General features: G+C 42.1%; 1 protein-coding gene across 5 annotated transcripts in view; it reads left to right on the forward strand.

The window, feature by feature from the left end:
• ints10 (integrator complex subunit 10) overlaps positions 1-24,432 on the forward strand; it is a 98,134-nt gene that overhangs the window by 54,642 nt on the left and 19,060 nt on the right. For 4 of the 5 annotated variants that reach the window (XM_068042971.1, XM_068042976.1, XM_068042987.1 and 1 more), the window contains exons 12-15: positions 3,528-3,674; positions 4,991-5,099; positions 6,342-6,421; positions 23,861-24,023. In XM_068042971.1, the coding sequence (XP_067899072.1) occupies positions 3,528-3,674; positions 4,991-5,099; positions 6,342-6,421; positions 23,861-24,023 (499 nt within the window). The remainder of the gene's footprint in view (positions 1-3,527; positions 3,675-4,990; positions 5,100-6,341; positions 6,422-23,860; positions 24,024-24,432) is intronic. The other variant, XM_068043001.1, reaches the window with a different exon arrangement.

Raw genomic sequence — 24,432 nt, forward strand, 5'->3', positions numbered from 1 at the left:
AAATGGGAATAGATCCTATCCCTCAGTATCTTCTCCAGCAGCTTCCCTACCACTGACGTCAGGCTCACCGGTCTATAATTACCTGGATTATTCCTGCTACCCTTCTTAAACAAGGGGACAACATTAGCAATTCTCCAGTCCTCCGGGACCTCACCCGTGTTTAAGGATGCTGCAAAGATATCTGTTAAGGCCCCAGCTATTTCCTCTCTCGCTTCCCTCAGTAACCTGGGATAGATCCCATCCGGACCTGGGGACTTGTCCACCTTAATGCCCTTTAGAATACCCAACACTTCCTCCCTCCTTATGCCGACTTGACCTAGAGTAATCAAACATCTGTTCCTAACCTCAACATCCGTCATGTCCCTCTCCTCGGTGAATACTGATGCAAAGTACTCGTTTAGAATCTCACCCATTTTCTCTGAGTCCAAGCATAACATTCCTCCTTTGTCCTTTAGTGGGCCAATCCTTTCTCTAGTTACCCTCTTTCTCCTTATATATGAATAAAAGGCTTTGGGATTTTCCTTAACCCTGTTTGCTAAAGATATTTCATGACCCCTTTTAGCCCTCTTAATTCCTCGTTTCAGATTGGTCCTACATTCCCGATATTCTTTCAAAGCTTCGTCTTTCATCAGCCGCCTAGACCTTATGTATGCTTCCTTTTTCCTCTTAGCTAGTCTCACAATTTCACCTGTCATCCATGGTTCCCTAATCTTGCCATTTCTATCCCTCATTTTCACAGGAACATGTCTCTCCTGCACGCTAATCAACCTCTCTTTAAAAGCCTCCCACATATCATCACATGTGGATTTACCTTCAAACAGCTGCTCCCAATCTGCATTTCCCAGCTCCTGCCGAATTTTGGTATAGTTGGCCTTCCCCCAATTTAGCACTCTTCCTTTAGGACCACTCTCGTCTTTGTCCATGAGTATTTTAAAGCTTACGGAATTGTGATCACTATTCCCAAAGTAGTCCCCTACTGAAACTTCAACAACCTGGCCGGGCTCATTCCCCAACACCAGGTCCAGTATGGCCCCTTCCCGAGTTGGACTATTTACATACTGCTCTAGAAAACCCTCCTGGATGCTCCTTACAAATTCTGCTCCATCTGGACCTCTAACACTAAGCGAATCCCAGTCAATGTTGGGAAAATTAAAATCTCCTATCACCACCACCCTGTTGCTCCTACTTCTTTCCATAATCTGTTTACATATTTGTACCTCTATCTCACGCTCGCTGTTGGGAGGCCTGTAGTACAGCCCCAACATTGTTACCGCACCCTTCCTATTTCTGAGTTCTGTCCATATTGCCTCACTGCTCGAGTCCTCCATAGTGCCCTCCTTCAGCACAGCTGTGATATCCTCTTTGACCAGTAATGCAACTCCTCCACCCCTTTTACCTCCCTCTCTATCCCGCCTGAAGCATCGATATCCTGGGATATTTAGTTGCCAATCATGCCCTTCCCTCAACCAAGTCTCAGTAATAGCAATAACATTATACTCCCAGGTACTAATCCAAGCCCTAAGTTCATCTGCCTTACCTACTACACTTCTTGCATTAAAACAAATGCACCTCAGACCACCAGTCCCTTTATATTCATCATCTGCTCCCTGCCTGCTCTTCCCCTTAGTCACACTGACCTTTTACTGTCAAATATATCTGCTCAGCCTTATTAACTAGAGACTTCTGAATTTACTGGTAGAAGTTAAATAAGTTATCTTCATAATATATCTTATGTCTATTACCTTGTGACTGTTGAAGCTCTGGGAATTTTTTGTTTGTCAAATAAGTATTTCGGACTGTATATTTTTTCCTTTCCACTTGATTAGTTTCTACTTTCATTACTTGCCAGTCATATTTCACCAAAAATTTACACAATTACGTTCAAACAAAAATTCTCCATTATGCAGCTACCATAAAATTCCTCATCTATCCCACTACAAATCCCTAAAAATAAAAGGTGTCATTGAACAGAACTCACAAATTTGCTATTAAGCTTGGGTTTTCCACTGTAATCTGTCCCCCACAGTCCACTTAGCCTCTGAACATTGTTTTAAAAAAAAAAATTGGCCGCATTTATTGCCCATCCCTAGTTGCCTGAGGACATTGTCAACCATGTAGTGTGAAACTTTAGTCATGTGTAGGCCAGATCAGGTAAGGGTAGCAGTTCCCTGCCAACAAACACAAAATAGAACACAGAATCATTACAGCATAGAAGGAGTCCAGTCAGCCCATTAGTGAACCAGTTGGGTTTTTATGACCATCAGATAGCTTTTATGCATATTTTATCTGGTTAAATTTCATGACTTGCCATGGTGGAAACTTTACAGCTGGTTGCTCATCCAGTGCCATATCCCCAAGGGTAGATCTGTTTCCTTCCCCACCACACTCGTATCCTTTTCTGAGAAGTTGATTCCTATGTTTGGGTGCTAATTTAATATGCTCAATGAAATAACCAAAATGCATATGTAGTGGGGGGTGGCCGTCTTTGACGTGAGATATATATATTTTCCAGAAGACCACAACTACTGCTGAAACCCAGTAAGAAGTGAAATGGAAATCTTACATTCATACATACAAAATATCTTGTTAGGCTGGATAGAAACATTTTATTTAGTATTAAGTTTGAACTAATCTTTTAGATGTATTGAGAGAAAGAAATTATTTATATTTAGAGAGCTATAAATGTGATTATAGTGCTCAATCAGTTATTTAAATTAAAATCTGAAATTAGAGTTAAATTTAGAAATTTGCCATTTGGCATTTCAATGTCATATCGGCAGCAGTGCATTGTGCTGTGGTATAGTTCACTACATTAAAGGCTGGCTCGGATCTGCAAATGAAACCCAACCCGAGCCCGACAGAACCACATCTGACCCCAAGCCCAACCCGGCCTGAGTCCTCTCATTTTTTCCTGAGCCCGACCTGAACATCAGTTAACCTACCTTCCGTTTTTCACTTTGTTGCTTATCTGCACAAGCTTTAAAAAACAGTAACAAAATCACCTTTCACGTCCAAAAAGTACATTAACATTGGAGCCACTTACCGGAGGTGGTGATAGAGCGTGTCCGACCCAGCCTGACGCAACCCGAGCCCGAATGCCAGATCCGGAAGTGCGACCCGATCCGAACCCGACACGTCGTCGGGTTCGGATCGGGTAGCCATGCTCTACGCTACGTGGCAGTGTCTTCTGTGCTGCTGAGGATAGAGAAAGAAGAGGAGAGGGTAGAGGATGGTTACTTATTTATATAAATAAAGTTAAAACACTTTAAAGGGAACTGGATAAAAGTAACCTTGACAGCACACGAGTGATTGGAAGAATAAAAGCAGTTTCAATTTCTATCATCTATTATTCAAGTTTTTGTTTGCTGATTAAGGAAAGCAGGACTATTGAAGTGGTATAAAGATAAGTCATAAATCTTTTGACTTTTACATTTTTATTACATGCATAATGGATTATATAAATGTCGTAATAGATGTTCTTGACCTTTTTTATTGCCTTAGTGTGTAATTGAAACTTTTTTTTGAAGGGTCAATACAGAAAAGCAATAAACAGTCTTCATCAGTTAGGTGCTCTTCAAGGAGCCCAGCAACATGTCATGAGTCAGGGCACACTCGAACAACAGAGAGCATTAATCCAAATGGCTGCCTGTCACTTTGCATTAGGAGAATACAGGGTAAGTCCAAATAGTAATACATTCTGAGAATTTAGAGAATGGCTGTTGCCTATCCACTTTACAAACTTCAAGTCTCCTATTACATTGTTAGCAAACATATTCTGATTTATTTTTATTTATTTAGAGATACAGCACTGAAACAGGCTCTTCGGCCCACCGAGTCTGTGCCGACCATCAACCACCCATTTATACTAACCCTACACTAATCCCATATTTCTACCACATCCCACCTGTCCCTATATTCTCCTACCACCTACCTATACTCGGGGCAATTTATAATGGCCAATTTACCTATCAACCTGCAAGTCTTTTGGTAGTGGGAGGAAACCGGAGCACCCGGCGAAAACCCACGCAGACACAGGGAGAACTTGCAAACTCCGCACAGGCAGTACCCAGAATTGAACCCAGGTCGCTGGAGCTGTGAGGCTGCGGTGCTAACCACTGCGCCACTGTGCCGCCCATTTATTACATGGTTTTAATTATTTTTGATAAGATATAGGGAAATCTTGTTAATTTGTGGAAAACTTGATCAACTTGGATGCATATTTTTGATATGCATGTTGTTACTGTTCAGAAGCGACAGTTGGTTTGATGGCCTGGTAACCTCCTGGTGTCATGGGTTACTGGAACTCAGCTGAGAGGTTTCTCAGGCAGTCAGTTTCTAATCTGAATAGTGGACACCATGTGAAAATGAGATGCTATTCCTTACCAGGATTGAAAGAGACTGCCAAACTGCTGCTATTTGTACCCCTTATTAGCTTATTGTAAAGTAGGATGATTGAAGATGAGGCAAGAGCTGGCTGCTGCCGCTGCTCTTGAATGAAACTAAGTTGGCTTCATAGTGCAGGGGTTGTGGACACAGGTGTGTAAAAATAAAATGAAAAATTTATTAATATTTGTTAGTTGAGGAATCCACTGTTTTGACCAGTCTCTTGAGAGGAACTGCATTGTCTGTTTTGTGCATTGAGACTTTTTTCTTTTTAAAGTATTTAAATTTATCTGTGGCATTAATAATTGGGAAGACCACTAAATCAGGCCATAAAAACTGGTTCAAGAGATAATTGGATGCATTTCTGCAAATAGTAAAGATTGAAGACTATGGTGAGAAGGTGTGTAGGTAAATTTGATCTGCTAAAAATGGAAGAACTTTGTTAGGCTTTATGGCCTTTGCTGTTCCTCTAAAATCCTGTGTTCTTATTTAAGTTGATGAATTGAATATATGACCTTGTAATTTATTGTTTTCATCATTTGTAAAGAATCTTTGGCCATATAGTGAAGATGATCTGTGAATCTGTACTCTTACTTTCCTTCCACAGATGACATGTGATAAGGTGTTGGATGTTATGTGCAGTGTCATTCCATGTACGCAAGATGTAGCAAAAGTACAGGAGGAAATTCCAAAAGTGAAACCTAGATTTAGGAAAGGTATGGAGGACAGTGAGATGCTTCGATATTTAGAAATGTGCTTTTTAAAATCTTTTTACCTCTTCCTCTAAGACTGAGGAGTATGAAGGAGTTGCAATATTTAAAGGTGCCTGCTTCTGTTCCAAAATGGAATAGTTCCCTGTAAGATGCCTCATTGTACACATTGATCGAAGTACATTTCTACAGTGCCACAGTGTTTGAAGTAACCTGTTTGCGTGTTTAACACGCAAAAACATATTAGGGTGAGTAGGATGAGTTGCACATTAAGTTTGGCTCAGTAGTAGGTATTTTTGATCAATATTTTCCAATTTCCTCTTGTATGAAATAGTTGGGAAAAAATTATAGAAAAATAAAATACTGCAGATATTGGAAATCTGAAATGGAAACCGAAAATGCTGGAAATACTAAGCATCCTTTGAAAAAGAAAAACTGAGTTAACATTTCAGATTGATAACAACCTAATTTATAGGTTTGGAAAAGGGCCATGACTGTGCAATAGATGTCTTTTCATTTTCAAGTGTGAGATGTAGTGGGGACAAGTGGATTCTTGCCACCTGTTCCAAGCTAAATATTCAAATTATTTGTACCTCTCTAACACTCCAGAACTTCTTCTAACAAACTCAATGCTGATATTGTCGGAGGCTTTGGCTGTTTTCTCGCTATAGAATTCATGGTGATAGTGATGGAAGACATTAGATAACAGATATTGCACTGTGATTTTTATACCCTGCACTTGCATAAAGATATTGACAAATTTGCAAGTAGGGTAGAGCAAGTTAGAGCCCTGTATTTTGGTGATAATTAGAAAAGCATTAATCAAGAGGTGCAGATTGCTTAACACCACAGGTGTGGTGTAGGTCCAATCTCCCATGTTGCTGACTGTAAAAAGGCAACAAACAGAGGACAGAACCAGGACTGCTGCACAGTTTCTCATCAGTGGAGAACTAGGAAATGGTTGCCTTCCTGGCTTAACTGAGCTTCATATGTTACCAATAAAAAAAATGAAAGGAAAAAAAGTGGAGTTACACTTGTGTACATTTTTTTACAATTCTAATTAAATACATATTTATATTAAAAACAAGTAGTATGTATTAGTTACTGACAAGTTATATATGCAGCATAATTTGCTCAGTACATGCAAGAATTAGTATGATTTTGCAGAAATTATAATTCTCAATTTCTCAAAGTTTAAATGTGTTGCTGACATTTTCTTTTTTTTCTTTTTAACCCATTTACTTTTAGCTTCAGACCTTAAACTGTTGCCCTGTACAAGCAAAGCTATGATGCCATATTGCCTTCAGTTAATGTTGGCCTGCTTTAAGGTAAGCTGATTGATTGACCGAACCGCCTTTGGCAAAATTGATAATTTTCATTATTTGCTGTTGATTGTAGGTAAGGACCTGAGTCAGTCCTGGTGGACAACAAAAAGTTTTATATGGAAAGCAATTTTTTTCCCTCTTTCTTTCTTTGAGGCTGGATCTGGCCTGCATGGAACCGTTAGCCCTCTGGCACCTTATTCAACTAGATATTCTTATGTGTGAACGTGGGTAATGAGTGCTAGCATGCTAGATGACTGTAAAGAAGAACGAACTTGTATTTATATAGTGCCTTTCAGGACCTCAGATTGTCCCAAATAGAAAACTCCCACAAACAGCAATGAGATAATAACCAGATAATCTGTTTAAACCATGGTTGGAGAAGACATATGACTCCGTTCTAGCATGTGCCTGATGTCCCTAATGTGTTTCCTACCATGGGTCACTGGATAATGCTCATGACCAAGAACTGTATTGTTTCCCACTCCCCCCCACACCTCCGCCATTCTCTGATGCTGAAGCCAGCAGTAGTGTCTCATTTGCTGACTGAGTTGAGTTAACTCAGCACAGACTGAGAGTCAAAGCTAGGAACATCTAGCTCTGGACCGCAACTGGCAGTGCATTTACCCAGTAGGTCATCAGGGAAAACTTTATCTAATGTTATTTCGACCATTAGCTTCTTTTTAGTCTGGTGTTCCCACACCATCTCCAGATGAGAGGAAAAGCAAGTGATTATTGATCATTAAGAATTATGCAGCTCAGTGCTGGCTTTTTAAAAAAAAAATTACTAAGGATTTATCTGGCATCTTACTGGTGCTGAGAAAAAGTCAGGTCATCACGTGGGGAAATTGTGGACACAAAACATGTTGGGCGAGAAATTGGGTTCGTTAGCATTCTTTTTTTAGGCCCTGAAAGTGCCCTTCGAGCTCCAAATGGTGTCTGTGACACACTTGAGGGATGGATCATTCCAGACACCATATTGATGCAGGCGTTAGCGTGCATACGCACAGTGAACATCCGCTGAAAGTGTGCAGAGCAAGCAGATCTGGCATCAGTTAGTGTGCAATGCTGATTTGACGCTAGCGATGCCTGTTAACCTCACACAGCTGAACACACATTCAGCAGCAGGAAAGACTCTACATTGGTGCTATTTCAAAGGATCATCAATTAGTTATAGATTAGTTGCTGATTGATTTATTTTGGATGTTGCTACAATTCTACAAGTGTTTGATGCTTTCTGTAGTATAAGGATGTAAAGGGTTAATGCTGAAGACAGTGACAGCAACCCCTCCCACTGTAAGAGTGATAATATAGTCACATGAGGTTAGATTGGAGAGAAGAGAGAGCAGCACGAAGGATGCTAGTTTAGGAGGCTTGATGAGAGTGTATATAGTATTATGTAAATAATAACCAGTTCTTAGTCTCAGACTCAGGATAAGGTCAACTTTCTCCAGAACATCTCTGTTATGCCACTAAATACAACAACAACACAATCTGGTGGCAGTAGTTAAAGCAACCAAGAACATTTGAAGATCTCCCAACCTTATGGAGAAGCGCCAAGAGAACTGATCTAGTCGGGGGACTGCAACAAACTCAGGAGCTGCTCCATAGCCACAGACGACACAGATAGTTCATGAGAAAGCCCTGAAGCTTCTCAGACCGCACCACAGAAAAGTGGGGGTCTGCATCAGTACATCCAAGTCCAGTGATCGGGTCCAAGTTTCAGCACAGGGCAAGGGTTCAGGATCAGGTGAGAGGCCAGTATGGGTTAACGGTGCACTGGGTCAAAACCACGGGTAGAGAAGTCAATCTTGGGCGAAGAGACGATTCGGGAGTCAGGTGGAGTTGGCAGCCATTGCTCAGCCAGACCGCGGCGAGAAAGCGCGGGAAAGGTCGGAAAGCCCGGGATATCCCCAAAAGACTGCAAAAACCTCCATTCAAGCCTGCAAGATTTTAGAACTCCCTAGAAGGCCGTACTAAGCAAAGAAAGTATAGGGATTCAAAATTCGGAATGCCAGAAAGTTTTCAAGATCTGGAAGGACCCAATCACGTTCAAAATTGGTCTGTATAGAGGAAGATGTTATCTTTCCTGTAACACAACCAATGGAGTGGTGTTCGGCCATGGTCCCTGTCCCAAAACAGAACGGAACTCTGTATTTGCGTGGATTTAACACAGCTCAACAAAGCAGAAGTGCATGAAATTTTCCCATTGTCCACAGTTGATGACAGCTTAGTGAAACACTATCAGAGCACCATCTTTACAAAACTCGATACCAATAGAGGGTTTTGGCAGGTACCCCTAGATGAGACCGCTAGATTACTGACTACATTTATAATGCCTTTCAGGAGATTACCGTTTGGAATAACTTCCGCACCAGAGATCTTTGAGAACTCTATGTCTTAACCTCTTAGAAGGGCTCAAAAGAGTTATTTGTCACATGGATGACATCCTGATACATGGGCAGTCAGTAGAGGAACATGACCAAAGACTTTGAACAGTTTTACAGAGACTTCAAGTTGCAGGACTTACTTTGAAAGAGAAGTGTGAATTTTCCAAGACCTCAGTTTGTTTCTTGGGACACATAGTGAGAGAAAAGGCATAATGGCAGATCCACAGAAGACCAGGGCCATTACAGAATTTCCTACTCCTACTACCGTTCAGCTCCAGAGATTCCTGGGAATGGTAAACCAACTAGCAAAGTTTCTACCTCACTTAGAACAGATAACTGATCCACTGAGACAACTCCTCAGAAAACAGCGAGCATGGTGTTGGAATTCTCACCAGGAACAAGCATTCAGGAGAATAAAAGAGATGCTTATATCACTGACATCTTGGCACACTACAACCCTACACTACCTACAACAATAGAAGCAGACACTTCCTGAACTGGGTGAGGGGCTGTTCTTTTTCAGGAGCAACCTGATGGTTCACATAGACCAATATTCTATGTGTTAAGAGCTTTGTCAGACACAGCGACACAGTATGCAGTAATAGAAAAAGAAGCACTAGCCATTACTTGGGCATATGAAAAATCTTCTGACTACATTGTTGATTTGAGTGTGGTCATCGAGACAGACCTTTGGTATCTTTGTAGGAATGAGAAGGAGATTGCAAAAATGCCTCCATGAATACAAATATTCTGTCTGAGGTTGATGTGGTTATATGTATGAGACAATATGTGTCCAAGGGAAGTTGCCATCGTCAGCCGATGCGCTTTCAAGAGCAACGGTAGACCATCCAACACAGCAGGATGTTCCCAACTTGCAGCACAAAATTGGCCAGCGAGCACACACAAGTTGCAGGAAATATGCCAAACCCAAAAGAGTGATGAGGATTGTAGTCACATAAGGCAGTATTGCATACAAGGGTGGCCACAAGAACATCCAGGTAAGAGAACAATGGAAACATTTTGAGTATCAGGAATATTTTACCATCGTAGATGACTTGTTAGTATACAACGATAGACTAGTCATTCCTGGTCCACTGAGATCAGAGGTCTTGGATCATTTACACTAAGGCCATTTGGGTATAACCAAGTACAGAGCGAGGGCACAGTCTTCAGTATGGTGGCCCTGGAATATCTAAAGATATCAAGAACATGATCCAAAAACTGCCAGACATGCGCAGTACAGAGACCAGAACAATGTGAACCTCTGTTGACCACACAATTTCCAACCAGACTGTGGCAAAGAACTGGGTATGGATTTATATATGTTCAGCGGGAAGTTATACATGATCACCATCGATTACTTCTCAAGGTGAATAGAAGTCAGAAGATTGCATTCTGTGATGACAGAAATGGTCATCAGAACTCTTCAAGACATCTTTGCGACGCGTGGTATCCCTGGCGAAATATTGTCTGACAATGGATCACAATTCACAAATAAATATTTTTCTCACTTTACGACAAAGATGGGATTTCGACATTTCATGAGTTCAACAAGATCTATGCTGCTGTGTGGATTATCACCAGCAGAACTACTGATGGGCAGAAAGATAAGAACACAACTTACTATATTGCTGCAGAACTTGCTTCCCAAATTGAATGTCCAGGACTACGACAAAGTAAGAGATGGGGAGAACTCTTACAGAAGGCATCAAATCTGGAATTATAATAGAAGATTGCTTACAAGAAACTTACCTGAACTTAAAAAATGGTCAAAGAGTGTGGATACGTGAACTGGAAAGAGAAGGTACAGTAATCCATAGACACGAGAACTACTAGCAATTGTATATTATACACACGACTGAAGGAAACGTAATAAGAAATGGAACTATCATCCCTATTCCTCAAAAGCAATAGCCAGTCATTCATTCATTTAGAAGATCCAGATGAAGAGGAATAAGCCCAATTCGAACAGAAGGCTACAATCCAGACTACGACTAAGACTGCTGATGGTCCCAGTCAGGCCACAACCAGATTGGGGAGAGTTGTCAAACCTCCTAACCGACTAAATCTGTGAAGTCAGAGACTTGGGGGGGGAAGAAAGGGGAGTAGATAAATCAAGTATGTAAATAGGTTTGATAAAATGTTGGATAAAATCTTGGGGGGAGATGTAGTATAAGGATGTAAAGGGTTAATGCTGAAGACAGTGAGAGCAACCCCTCCCACTGTAAGAGTGATGAGTCACATGAGGTTAGGCTGGAGAGAAGAGAGAGCAGCACGAAGGATGCTAGCTTAGGAGGCTTGAAGAGAGACTATATAGTATTATGTCCTGAGTCTGAGACTTTCTCCAGAACGTCCCTGTTACACTACTAAATACAACAACAACACCCAACACTTACTGTACTTCAAGTGCAAAAGTCTACAGGGATTGGTGCGACAGGTGCTAAAACACTTTTTTTCCTGGCTTCAAGGCTTCTGAGATAGGATAAACTGTCACTTAGGCACAGATTAATCAGGGATGGTCAGCATGGATTTGTTAAGGGAAGATCGTGTCTTTCACTTTAACTTAATTTTTTGAGGAAGTAACAAGGAGGATTGATGAGGGTAGTGCAGTGGATGTTTTCTACATGGATTTTAGTAAGGCATTTGACAAGGTCCCACATGGCAGACTGGTCAGAAAAGTAAAAGCCCTTGGGATACAGGGGAATGTGGCGAATTTGATCCAAAATTAGCTCAGTGACAGGAAACAAAGGGTAATGGCCGACAGATGTTTTTGCGAATGGAAGGCGGTTTCCAGTGGTTTTCCACAGGGCTCAGTGTTGGGTCCCTTGCTCTTTGTGGTGTACATTAATGATTTTGACTTAAATGTGGGAGGCATGGTTGGGAAATTTGCAGATGACACAAAAATTGGCCATGTAGTTAATAGTGACGAGGATAGCTGTAGACTCCAGACTGATATCAATGGTTTGGTTGAGTGGGTGGAAAAGTGGCAAATGGAATTCAGTCCGGAGAAGTGTACGATAATGCATTTGGGGAGGGCAAACAAGGGAACAAACAATGAACGGGAGGATATTGATAAGGGTAGAGGAAGTGAGAGACCTTGGAGTGCATGTCCACAGGTCCCTGAAGGTGGCAGGACAGGTAGATAAAGTGGTGAAGAAGGCATATGGAATGCTTCCCTTTATTGGCCGAGGTATAGAACACAAAAGCAGGGATGTAATGCTGGATGTAAAACACTGGTTAGGCCACAGCTATAGTATTGTGCAGAAGAGCCTGTTACTCCAGAATTGGCCTTTATAGCCACTCCAGGCGCTGCTTCACAAACCACTGACCACCTCCAGGCGCGTATCCATTGTCTCTCGAGATAAGGAGGCCCAAAAGATAGTATTGCATACAGTTCTTGTCACCACATTACAGGAAGGACATAATTGCTCTGGAGAGAGTACAGAGGAGATTTACAAGAATGTTGCCAGGGCTTGAAAATAGCAGCTATGAGGAAAGATTGGATAGGTTAGGGTTGTTTTCCTTAGAACAGAGGAGGCTGAGGGTGACTTAATTGAAGTGTACAAAATTATGAGGGGCCTAGATAGAGTAGACAGGAATGACCTGTTTCCCCAAGCAGAGAGGTCAATTACCAGGGGGCACAGATTTAAGGTGATTGATGAAAGGAGTAGAGGAGACATGAGGAACAGCTTTTTCACCCAGAAGGTGGTGGGTGTCTGGAATTCACTGCCCAGATCAGTGCTGGAGGCAGAACTCCTCAAGTCTTTTAGAAGGTACCTGGACCTGCACCTGAAGTGCTGTAACCTGCAAGGCTACGGACCAGGTGCTGGAAGGTGGGATAAGATTGGGCGGCTAGTTTTTTTTAGTTGGCGCAGACAGGCAGAATGGCCTCTTTCTGTTTCGTAACTTTTCTGTGGTTCTGCACAAACCAGTTGGTGCCAGACATGGATGCACTAGCAGGCATTCCTCTTGGAATGAAGCATGACTTAGAGAACCAACAGACGCCTCACAGAGCAGGACAAGCTACTGAAAGAGGGAGGAGGAGGAGTGGGGGGAAGGTCTCTCAGCAGGAGGCCATATCTGCCCAGGGCGTTCAGGGAGAAATTCTCCTATCTGAACCTCAGCGAAGAACAATGTGTAAGATGTCTCCCCGTCAATAAGGATAGCCTTGCTGAAATCTGCCGTTGGATGGTTGCTGCTTGTGCTGCAGTGGAAGCTGCGACATTGCCCATCAGATGCTGCATCATGTTTAAGTTCACGAGTGTGTGAACGGAGCTGCCACCACTTTCATGCTGGAAAGGATGGACCTCACATTCTGCACAAAGCCCTGTGCCAAGTTGGTACTGGACTCCTCTGACATTCACTGCAGGCTTTCTGGCAGGCTTCCCAATGCACCAAGCTTGTGTGCCCCCATTCAGCATTCTTCCATAGGCTGCCCAGTCAAAATTTTCAGAGTTCTCTGTAGTGGAACCCATGTGGAACCTTGCCCTCCGGTGAGCTGGCACCTGCATTAGCCTTACTGTCTGCCCTGGCTGCAGGCCACTTGAGCTCAGCGCCTCACCATGTGCAGATCTCGCCTCTAATCTATCCTTGATATGCACAGTGCCAGTGTCTGAGCTGGTGGCTTTGAGTGTGAAATCAAGTGACAGGGCTACGTCATCGTCTCCACACTCTTCTTGGTAACATAAGAGAATAAGAAATAGGAGCAGGAGTACGTCATTCGGCCCCTCGAGCCTGCTCAGCCATTCAATAAGATCATGGCAGATCTGATTGTGGCCTCAAGTCCACTTTCCCGCTTGCCCCCCCATAACCCTTGTCTCCCTTGTAGATCAAAAATCTGTCTAACTCAGCCTTGAATATATTCAATGACCCAGCCTCCACTGCTGTCTGGGGAGGAGAATTCCAAAGATTAATGACCCTCAGAGAAGAAATTCCTCCTCATCTCTGCCTTAAAAGTGAGACCCCTTATTTTGAAACAGTGCCCCCTATTTCTAGATTCCCCCACGAGGGGAAAGCATCCTCTCAGCATTACTCTGTCAAGCCCCCCTGAAAATCTTATATGTTTCAATAAGGTCACCTCTTATTCTTCTAAACACCAATTAGTATAGCAGGGATGAGAAATTTCTGCCAAATAGCGTATTTCTGACATTGGGGTTTGGGTCATTGTGACCCAAAATACCATCCATTTTTTCAAAAATCTGAACTGTCACAGTTCCTTTTTTTCTAAGCCGGCCAACCACAAAGTTGCCCGAAGGTCTAAAGACCACCCAAACTTATGGTTACCCACAACAGTAACTGAGTCAGCTTTTCAGCACAAGATAAAATCCCTTCTCATTGCGATACAGAAATATTCTCAACCCTAAATTGAAGTTGCAAAGTGGGCTGGTGGATGCAGACTGCTGTCCATCCCCTCCCCCTCTCTTCGAACATTGAATTATCCATATAGGATAAACGCCCTGTTTTATTAAATTAATAACTGAAGGCAGATATAGTATGTTGAGTCACTTTCATGCAGGCAAATTGATTAAGGCTTTAGTAATTTAACTTAAATAGTTGTAACTGCAGCATAACTGTTAACTGCATTAAGTTTGCATATTGATGAAGTTATTTATTTAGGCAAGAAATTACCCAAATTGTGGTTTCATGCTAATTGGCCACTTCTGGAATTATCTAGCATTCTTTTGCTACAGCTTTTCACTATATTTATAAATGACTTAGCTGAAGGAATCAAGTGCTGTATATCCAATGTTGATGACTCTGTTAGTTGATCTAGTAAATAGTGCAGATGGGAGCAAAACAATTGTGAAGGGACATTGGTAGATTAAATGTGTGGGAAAAACTGACAGATGGAGTTCAGCGTGAGAAAGTGTGGGACCATCCATAGATCAGAATATTTTCAAAGTGGTGAGAAGCCAGGAAGTGCTAAGTAACAGACAGATTTAGGGGTCTAAATACAGAAATCAGTAGAAAAACTCGTGGACAGAAAGGCACAAAAAGTGAGAAAGGAAAATTGAATGTTAGCCTTCATCTCAAGCAGGCTGGAATGCAAAGGAGTGGAAGTTATGGTACAGTTCCCTAAAGCTCTGGTTACACCCATCTGGAGTATTATGTTCAGTTCTGGGCATTGTACCTCAAAAAGGATATATTGACTTGGAGGGGGTACAGAGCAGATGCAGCAGAATGTTACTGAGGTTAAAAGGGTTAAATTATGAACAGAGATTGCATAAACTAGATTTGTAGTCCTTGGAATATAGATGGTTAAGGGGTGATTTGATTGAGTTTTATAAGGATTTTGAAAAGAATTGATGTGGTAGATAGGTAGATACTTTTCAGTGGTGTGAGACTCCTAGGACATGTGGAATGACCATAAAATTCAAGCTAGGCATTTCAGGGATGATGGCAGGAAGTACTGCTTCACACAGAGTAGTGGAAATCTGGAAGGGTCTCCCCCAAAGAACCTGTTGAGGGTTAGGTCAGTTGAAACTTTCAAAACTGAGATTGATAGATTTTATTGAGTGAGGGTATTTAGGCATAAGGTACCAAGGTGGGTAAATGGAATTGAGGTACAGATCAGCCATAATCTAAATGATGGAACAGGCCCTAGGGACTGAAAGGCCTTCTCGTGTTCCTAATCTCTTACTGCTTTGGGCCAATTTTCTCTTGAAAGGATCATCCCCTTCTGGTTTATGGTTCCAGGGCTCCTCTCTGAAATGCCTTTCTTTCACATGATCTGGGAGTGAATGCCAGCGGACCTATTCATGGAGGGGGAAGTGCCGACATTACAGCTGAGTCCAATCCTGTCATCACCTGATGGGTTACAGTTTCTCGTGGGAACCTTCCCTGGTATTTCTCCTGTGCATGGGGCACTGATGTTGGGAATACTTACTGCCAGCCTGACTGAAAGGTCAGGCCAAAGGAATCTAGAAATCCAAACTTAGACCTTCTGGTTCAAACTGATCAATTGGGTGAGCAATTGTGAATCATTAATGGGTTTACCAAGTGGTTAAATTGCTCCTTCTCACCCTGATTCCTATCTGTAGCCTGGTGTTCCATATCCCAGATTATTCTGTTATTGATGTGGCTTTCCAACTCCCTTTCTGCCACCCATTGTGGCAAGGAGGAGAATGTCAGTGAAGGTCCCTGCTCCTAATTGTATTCAGTAAAGATTGAACTTGTAGAAATTGTGTGCAGCAGTGATGTGATGCCCTCCATGGTAGAGTAGTCCATGATATACTTCAAACATGAAGAATGATTACTTGAGTGAGATGCTAGAAGGCTGCTAGCATCTGTGAAACTGGGCTGCAATGAAAATCGCATGCTTCAGATGGAATTGTGTTTGGTCGGAGTGGTGGTATTTCAAGCATGTTTATGGCAGCTCTTCATTGCAACAATCAGACAGTACATTGTCAATTGCACTTGTATAGCACAGTGCCTAGCTGATACAGAAAGCAGATTTGAATTATAATCCACTGTTAATAGGCAAGAGGTGTGACCAGTGAATTAAGTAGTGTCTGTAAGTCCAAAAGCAGCAGCATGAAGTTTAAGAAATCTCTAGTACAGTCGCTAGTGTGGAGTGTTGCACTCTATGGATGCGAGAGTTGGACTCTGAAGAAAGATGTGAGGAGGATAACAGCTTATGAAATGTGGGTATGGTAGAGGATGCTTAGAATCAGCTGGATGGCCAGAAAGACAAATGAGCGGGTTAGATCAAGAGTAGAAGTTCGGGAATCAAAAGGGTTGCTGAGTACAGTTAGAGAGAGAAAGATAGCAATGTACAGACATTGGAAACAAAACCCCGACAGCTTTGTCTTGGCAACAGTTGAATGAGAAATTGAGAGAAAAACAGAAGAGGAAGAGGAAAATTGGATAAGTGGATATCATTGAGACGTGGACTGAGGGAGGCTTGAAGAAAGCCAGAGAAGAAGCAAGACGATGCCAACGGCCCCACTAAGGCTATGGTAACCACGAATGAATGAGCACAGATTTATGAATAAGTTTTCAAGGTCATGTTCTGGTGTTAAAATTTAATTCATCCGTCATAATTATATGATGTACTAACTGTATTAAATGCTGGAATGCTAAGGTCACTTTGGTGATTTTATACAAATGTATTGGTCCACCGTCTTGACGGTAATCAAAGGTAAACAAAGGAAAAACTAATGTTTCTACGCATTTGAAGTGGCCTGGAACCATTTGTATTCATTACAGATCATGAACAGTGCTACTATTACATGATTCCTTGTCAAAAATAAAAATTCAGACTCTCTTGTCTTTCACCACTAATTTTTGGACCTTTTGGTCTTTGGCCACTGTCACTCCTGGTAGAGGACTAACCTGCTCAGCCTTTCCTCATAAGACAACCCCTTCATCCCAGGAATCAGCCAAGTGAACCTTCTGTGAACTGCTTCCAATGCAAGTATATCCCTCCTGAAGTAAGGAGACCAAAACTACACAGTACTCTAGGTGCAGTCTCAACAATACTCTGTACAGTTGTAGCAAGACATCCCTACTTTTATATTCCATCTGCCTTGCAATAAATGCCAACATTCCATTTGCTTTCCTAATTACTTGCTGTACCTGCATGCTAACTTTGTGATTCATGTACAAGGACACCCAGACCTCTCTATACCACAGCATTCTGCAGTCTCAATGTAAATAATAATCTGCTTTTCTGTGCTTCCTGCCAATGTGGACAACCTCACATTTTCCCACATTATACTCCATCTGCCAAATTTTTGCTTACTCACTCAATCTATCTAAATCTCTTTGCAGACACTTTGTGTCCTCGCAACTTGCTTTCCTACCTACCTTTGTATCACCCACAAATTTGGCTACAATATGCGAGGTCCCTTCATCCAAGTCATGAATAGGGATTGTAAATAGTTGAGGCCCCAGCACTGATCCGTGTGGCACTCCACTAGTTACAGTTTGCCAACCTGAAAATGCCCCATTTATCCTGACTCTTTGTTCCCTGTTAACCAATCTTCTATCCATGCCAATATATTACCTGCAACACCATGATCTCTTATTTTGTGTCGTAACCTTTTATGTGGCACTTTATAGAATGCCTTTTGGAAACCCAAATAAACTACATCTTCTGATTTCCCTTTATCCATCCTACTTGTTACATACTCAAAGAACTTTAATAAATTTGTCAAACATGATCTCCCTTTCATAAAGCCATGTGGACTCTGCCTGTTTGCATCGTGATATTCTAGATGTCCTGCTATTACCTCCTTAATAATGGTTCAAGCATTTTCCCAATGACAGATGTTGGGCTAACTGGCCTATAGCTTCCTGCTTTCGGTCACCACTCTTCCCTAGCCTTCTTGAATAGAGGTGTTATATTTATAGTTTTCCTATCTGTTGGGACTTTCCAGAATCTAGGGAATTTGGAAGATTACAACAAATGCATTCACTATCTCTGCGGCCACTTCTTTTAAGACCCTTCGATGCAGGCCATCAGGTCCAGGGAACATGTTAGCCTTTAGTCCCGTTGGTTTTCCTAGTACTTTTCTCTAGTGATAGTGATTGTTTTAAGTTCCTTCCTCCCTTTTGTGTCTAGCTTTTCTGCTATTCTTGGGATGCTTTTTGTGTCGTCTTCTGTGAAGACAGATACAAAATACTGGTTCAAAGTCTCTGCCATTTCCTTGTTTCCCATCATTAATTCCCCAGTCTTGTCCTCTAAGGGACCAATACTTACTTTAGCTACTCTCCTTTTTATATATTTGTAGAAGCTTTTACTGTCTGTCTTTATATTTCTTGCTAGTTTACTCTAATTTCTCCCTTTTTTTGTCATCTTCTGGTTTCTTAAATTTTCCCAACCTTCTGGCCGACTAATCTTTGCAGCATTGTATGCCCTTTCTTTCAATTTGATGCCATCTTTAACTTTAGTTAGCCACGGATAGTGCATCCTTCTCAGAGTCTTTCTTTCTCAGTGGAATATATCTTTGTTGAGAGTTATGAAATATCTTAAATGTCTGCCACTGTTTTACTGCCTTAACATTTAACTTATTTTCCCAGTCCACTTTAACCAACTGTGTCTTCATACCCTTGTAGTTCCCTTTATTTAAGTTTAAGACATTTGTTTCAGACCCAAACTTCTTGCCTTGGAAGTGAAATTCATCATGTTATGATAACTCTTGCCTAGAGGATCCTTTACTATGGTTCATTAATTAATCCTGTCTTATTACACATTACCAGATCTAAAATAGCCTGCTCCCGGGTTGGTTCCAGAACATTGTTCTAAGAAACTGTCACTATTTCACTCTATGAACACATCCTGCAGGCTACCTTTGCCAATTTGATTAGTCCAATCTATATGAAGATTAAAATCACCCATGATTATTGGAGTACCTTTCCAACCAGCCTCCATTATTTCTTGAATTATATGCTGTCCTACGGTGTAGCTACCTGTTAGGGGGCCTATAAACTACTCCCACGTGACTTCTTTCCTTTGTTATTTCTTATCTCCATCCAAATTGGTTCTACATCTTGATCTTCCGAACTAAGATCATTTCTCACTATTGTACTGATCTCCTCCTTTATTAACAGATCTACCCCACCTCCTTTTCCTTTCTTCCTATCCTTCCAAAATGTCTCATACCCATGAATATTTAGATCCCAGCCTTCGTCACCTTGCAATCACATCTCTGTAATTGCTATCATATACCCATTTATTTCTATTTGTCCATGTTGTTACGAATGCTGTGTGCATTCAGATGAAGAGTCTTTAATTCTGTCTTTTTACCGTTTTTCCCACTCTGAACTTATTTGCTTCTGTTCTGTTATGGTTTGTCCCTTCCTGTCACACTCTGGTTATCTTTACCTTTATTGCTACCCAACACTGTTGCCTTGTCCTTCCTCATTAACTTTCTAAATTTCGTCTCACCTGAACCCTGACCCCTATCCCCCAACCCCACTATTTATTTTAAATCCCCTCTCTGCCGCCCTAGTTATACGATTCACCAGGGCACTGGTCCCAGCTCGGTTCAGGTGAAGGCCATCCCAATGGTACAACTCTTCTTTCCCCAGTACTGGTGCCAGTGCCCCATGAATTGAAACCCATTTCTCCCACACCACTCTTTTGAGCCACACATTCAACTCTCTGATCCTATTTACTCGATGCCAATTTGCTTGTGGCTTGGGTAGTAATCTAGAAATTATTACCTTTGTGGTTCTGCTTTTTAATTTGGCCCCTAGCTACTCATACTCTCTCAGCAGAACCTTTTTCTTAGAGTCCTACCTATGTTGGTACCCACATGGACCATGACAACTGGATCCTTCCCCTCCCACTCCAAGTTCCTCTCCAGCCTCAAGGAGATTCCCTTAACTCTGGCACCGGGCAGACAACACAGCCTTTGGGACTTATGCTCTCAGCTGCAGAGAATAGTATCTATCCCCCTAACTATAGTGTCCCCACTACTACTACATTCCTTTTTACTACCCCTACTTGAATGGCCCCCTGCACCACGGTACTGTGGTCAATTTTTTCATCCTCCCTGCAGTCTCATCAAGACAAGCTGCAAGAACCTCGAACCTGTTGGACAAGTGCAAGGGCTGAGGCTCCTCCTTTGCTACCTTCTGGATCTGCATACCTACCTCACTTGTAGTCATATCCTCCTGTCCCTGAAAATGGATAAAATCTGAAGTACCTCGCCTAAGGTGTGTGACTGCCTCCTGGAACAAAGTGTCCAGGTAACAACCCGGCCCTGATGCATCACAGTGTCCGAAGCTCAGAGTCCAGCTCATCAACTCTGAGCCGAAGTTCCTCAAGTTGCAGACACTTACAGCAGATGTGGTTGCAGTGGATCACATTGCTGTCCACCAGCTCCCAGATACTACAGCTGCAGCACATCACCTGCCCTGACATCTCTATTGTGTTTTATTTAACTAATTAGGTTTCAACTTCAGAAATATCACTGATAATTTGTAGTTATATTGAGTGGTTTATCTAGTTAATTTACAAATTTAATGTAATACTTTACCTCCCCAGTGCCAGTTTAGAAAGGGAAAAAAAACCCTTAAAACTTATGACCCAATCACCTACCTGCTCACCTAATTAATGCCTCTGGACTTCAGATCTCAGGTCTCACTGTCTCCGGCTCCCTCGTTTGAATCACTGCTTGTTCTGTAAAAGACCAGAACAGCACCTCCTCCCTCACTGCACTGAATTCCCACACTTACCAAATTCATGAGTTAAGCACTCTGTCGCAAGTGTGCAGCTGACACTAGCAGGCAGCTTGTTTACCACTGACTAAGACTGAAAGGTTAAAAGTTATCATAAGGAATAGGAGCAGGAGTGGACCATTCTGCCCCTCGAGCCCGCTCTGCCATTCAATAACGTTATGGCTGATCTGATTGTGGCCTTACCTCTGCTTTCCTGCCTGCCCCTCATAACCCTTGACTCACTTGCCAATCAAAAATCTGTATAACTCAACCTTGAATATATTCAATGACCCAGCCTCCACTGCTCTTTGGGGAAGAGAATTCCAAACACGAATGACCACCTGAGGGAAGAAATTCCTCCTCATCTCGGTCTTAAATGGGAGACTCATTAATTTGAAACAGTGCCTCCTAGTTCTAGATTTCCCCAAGAGGGGAAACATCTTCTACCCTGTCAAGCCCCCTCAGAATCGTATACGTTTCAATAAGATCATCTCAATCTTCTAAACTCCAATGAGTATAGGTCTAACCTGTTCAACCTTTCCTCATAAGACAAGCCCATCATCCCAGGAATCAGCCTAGTGAACCTTCTTTGGACTGCATCCACTGCAAGTATGTCCCTCAAATAAGGTGACCAAACTGTACACAGTTCTCTAGGTGCAGTCTCAAGACTTCCCTACTTTTGTGCTCCATTCCCCTTGCACGAAAGGCCAGCATTCTATTTGTCTTCCAAATTACTTGTTCTACCTACAGACTGACTTTTTGTGATTCATGTACGAGAATGCCCAGATCCCTCTGTACCGCAGCATTCTGCAGTCTCTCTCCATTTAAATAATCTGTTTTTCTATTCTTCCTGCCAAAGTGGACAACCTCACATTTTCCCACATTTTACTCCACCTGCCAAATTTTTGCCCATTCTTTTAACCTATCTATATCCCTTTGCATATTATTTTTAATCTCCTCACAACTTGGCTTAAATACTAAATGCAAACTTGACTTGTTTTTCCACTGCCTGGTCAGGTTGCACCTCTTTGGTATCTCAAAGGGAAAAGGTACAATGGTAAGGTTGTGATGTGGGGAGTGGGGAAAAGTAAGAGGTGCATGCTTACAGCATCTGCATTTTGTAAATCAGAAGTGTGGGATGTGAGAAGGAGTTGAGTATGAGGATACAGTCACCTTTGGATTCAGCCCCACTGCTGGCCACAGCCTCCGCAATGGCTGTCTCAATAATGGCCAGCGCCGTCTCCTCACAGGGTTAGGACATGCAGGCGTGCCTGTCCCCCCTCTGCTTTGCTCCTGGTGCTTTCAGTCATGTTCATGAGAGAGTGAAGTGTGTCAGTGAATGCTGAGAGATGTGGATGTGAGTTTTCCATCAGTGTTAAGTGGGTGAGAGTGAGGTGAAGCATATGAATGTTGGGTATGAGGCCTGATTGATAGAGATTGTTGGTAGATTAGTGATGAAAGTGTGGTGAATTGAACAGTGGCTGAGGCTACTGGTGCAGTTGGTAGGATATGGCATTTGAAGATGCATTCATTGACTTTGACTACTTGTGTGAGGTCGTTGAACTTCTTGCAGCACTGCATCCAGGTCCTCGGGGCTTGACTTCTGGCATTGACCTCTATGGCTAGCAAAACCAGCATTTTGTACCCATCCCTATTTGCACTTGAGAAGGTGGCGATGAGCCGTCTTCTTGAACCGCTGCAGTCCATCTGGTGTAGGTACACCCACAGTGATAGGAAAGAAGATCAAGTTTTTTGATCCAGCGACAGTGAAGGAATGACAATATAGTTCCAAGTCTGGATGGTGTGTGGCTTGGAGGGGAACTTGCAGGTGTTGGTGTTCCCATGCGTCTGCTGCCCTGGTCCTTCTAGGTGGTAGAGGTTATGGGTTTGGAAGGTGCTGTTGAAGGAGACTTGGTGAGTTGCTGCAGTGCATCATGTAGATGGTACACACTGCTGCCACTGTGCGCTGGTGGTTGAGGAAGTGAATATTAAGAAACTGGATGGGGTGCCGATAAGCAGGCTGCTTTGTCCTGGATGGTGTCGAGCTTCTTGAGTGTTGCTGGAGCTGCATGTATCAGTGAATGCACTTCAAAAATAATTAGTTGACAGTTATTTTGACATGCTGAATATGTAATGAGGTGGCATATTCATGCAAGCTTGTTCTTTTATGGGTTGGTAGCCCTCCAATTTCTGTTATATATAAGTGACCTGCAGTCACATTCACAATACAAAGTAATTCAATTAACACAAACCAAGAGGGGTTTGTAGACTCCAAGAAGGCAGCCAAGGTCTTAAAACAAGAACTGAACAGGTATTTACACTTCCGAAGAAGGGTCACTGACCCGAAACGTTAACTCTGCTTCTCTTTCCACAGTTGCTGCCAGACCTGCTGAGTGATTCCAGCATTTCTTGTTTTTGTTTCAGATTTCCAGCATCCGCAGTATTTTGCTTTTATTTACACTTAGCTGTTTTGCAAAAGCTAAATATATGTAAGTTACTGTATGTGTAAGTAAAATAGGAAGCAAGCATATTCCATGGATGGAATACATCTTGCCAGTGGGCAACCTGAAAGAGACGTATGGGTGACAGTTAATTCATCCTTAATTGTTAGTAAACAATGCCAAACAGCAATAAATAAATCAAATGAGATGCTGCGTTATGTTGACAAATCAATCATTTGGGGATCAGACTGGTATCTGCTTTTGCACTGATAACATTTGTGCACCAACACATTGTGTCACCTCATCATTTAAGGTTTTTTTTTACTGCTTTTAGATATTGACAATGCAAAATAAAACCCAAGTGCTGATAAATAGTTGTGCTATTTCTTGTTTCCTTCAAACTGCTTTTCAGGAGGATTTAACAAATAACTTTTGTCTTTTTGTAGTTGAGAGCCTTTACAGACATTCGAGATGATCTAGCTTTAGGTCATGTGATTGTACTGCTCCAATTGGACTGGCCTCGTGGGGAGAACCTATTTCTCAAAGCAGTTGACAAAATCTGTCACCAAGGATCCTTTCAGTATGAAAACTTCTTCAATTATGTCACAAGTATCCTTTTGCCTTTTTTATTATATGCTAGAAAGTCCTAAAATGCCATTCTGTTTATTAATCACATTTATCAGTGTGAGTTTGAGTCAGAGGTCCTGGGTTCAAATCGTATTCAAATCGACTTCAGAACTTCATTGCAGTATCGAGGGACTGTTGCATTGGTGGAGGTACCATCATTGAGATGAGACGTTAATCTGAGGCCCTGTCTGGCTGATCAGGTGGCATAAAGGATGCCACTGCACTTGGAAGAGCAGGTGATTTCTAATGGTCCCCTGGCAGACATTTGTCCCTCAGCCAACACTGGCAAAACTGATAAACTTGTCTTTCATCACATTTGCTGTTGGTGGGATCTTGCTGTGCACAAATTGGCTGGTAGGTTTTGGCACACTTACACCAGTGATTAGATTTA

This window comes from Heterodontus francisci, chromosome 1, assembly GCF_036365525.1.
Source record: "Heterodontus francisci isolate sHetFra1 chromosome 1, sHetFra1.hap1, whole genome shotgun sequence".
In the NCBI taxonomy this organism is placed as follows: Eukaryota; Metazoa; Chordata; class Chondrichthyes; order Heterodontiformes; family Heterodontidae; genus Heterodontus; species Heterodontus francisci.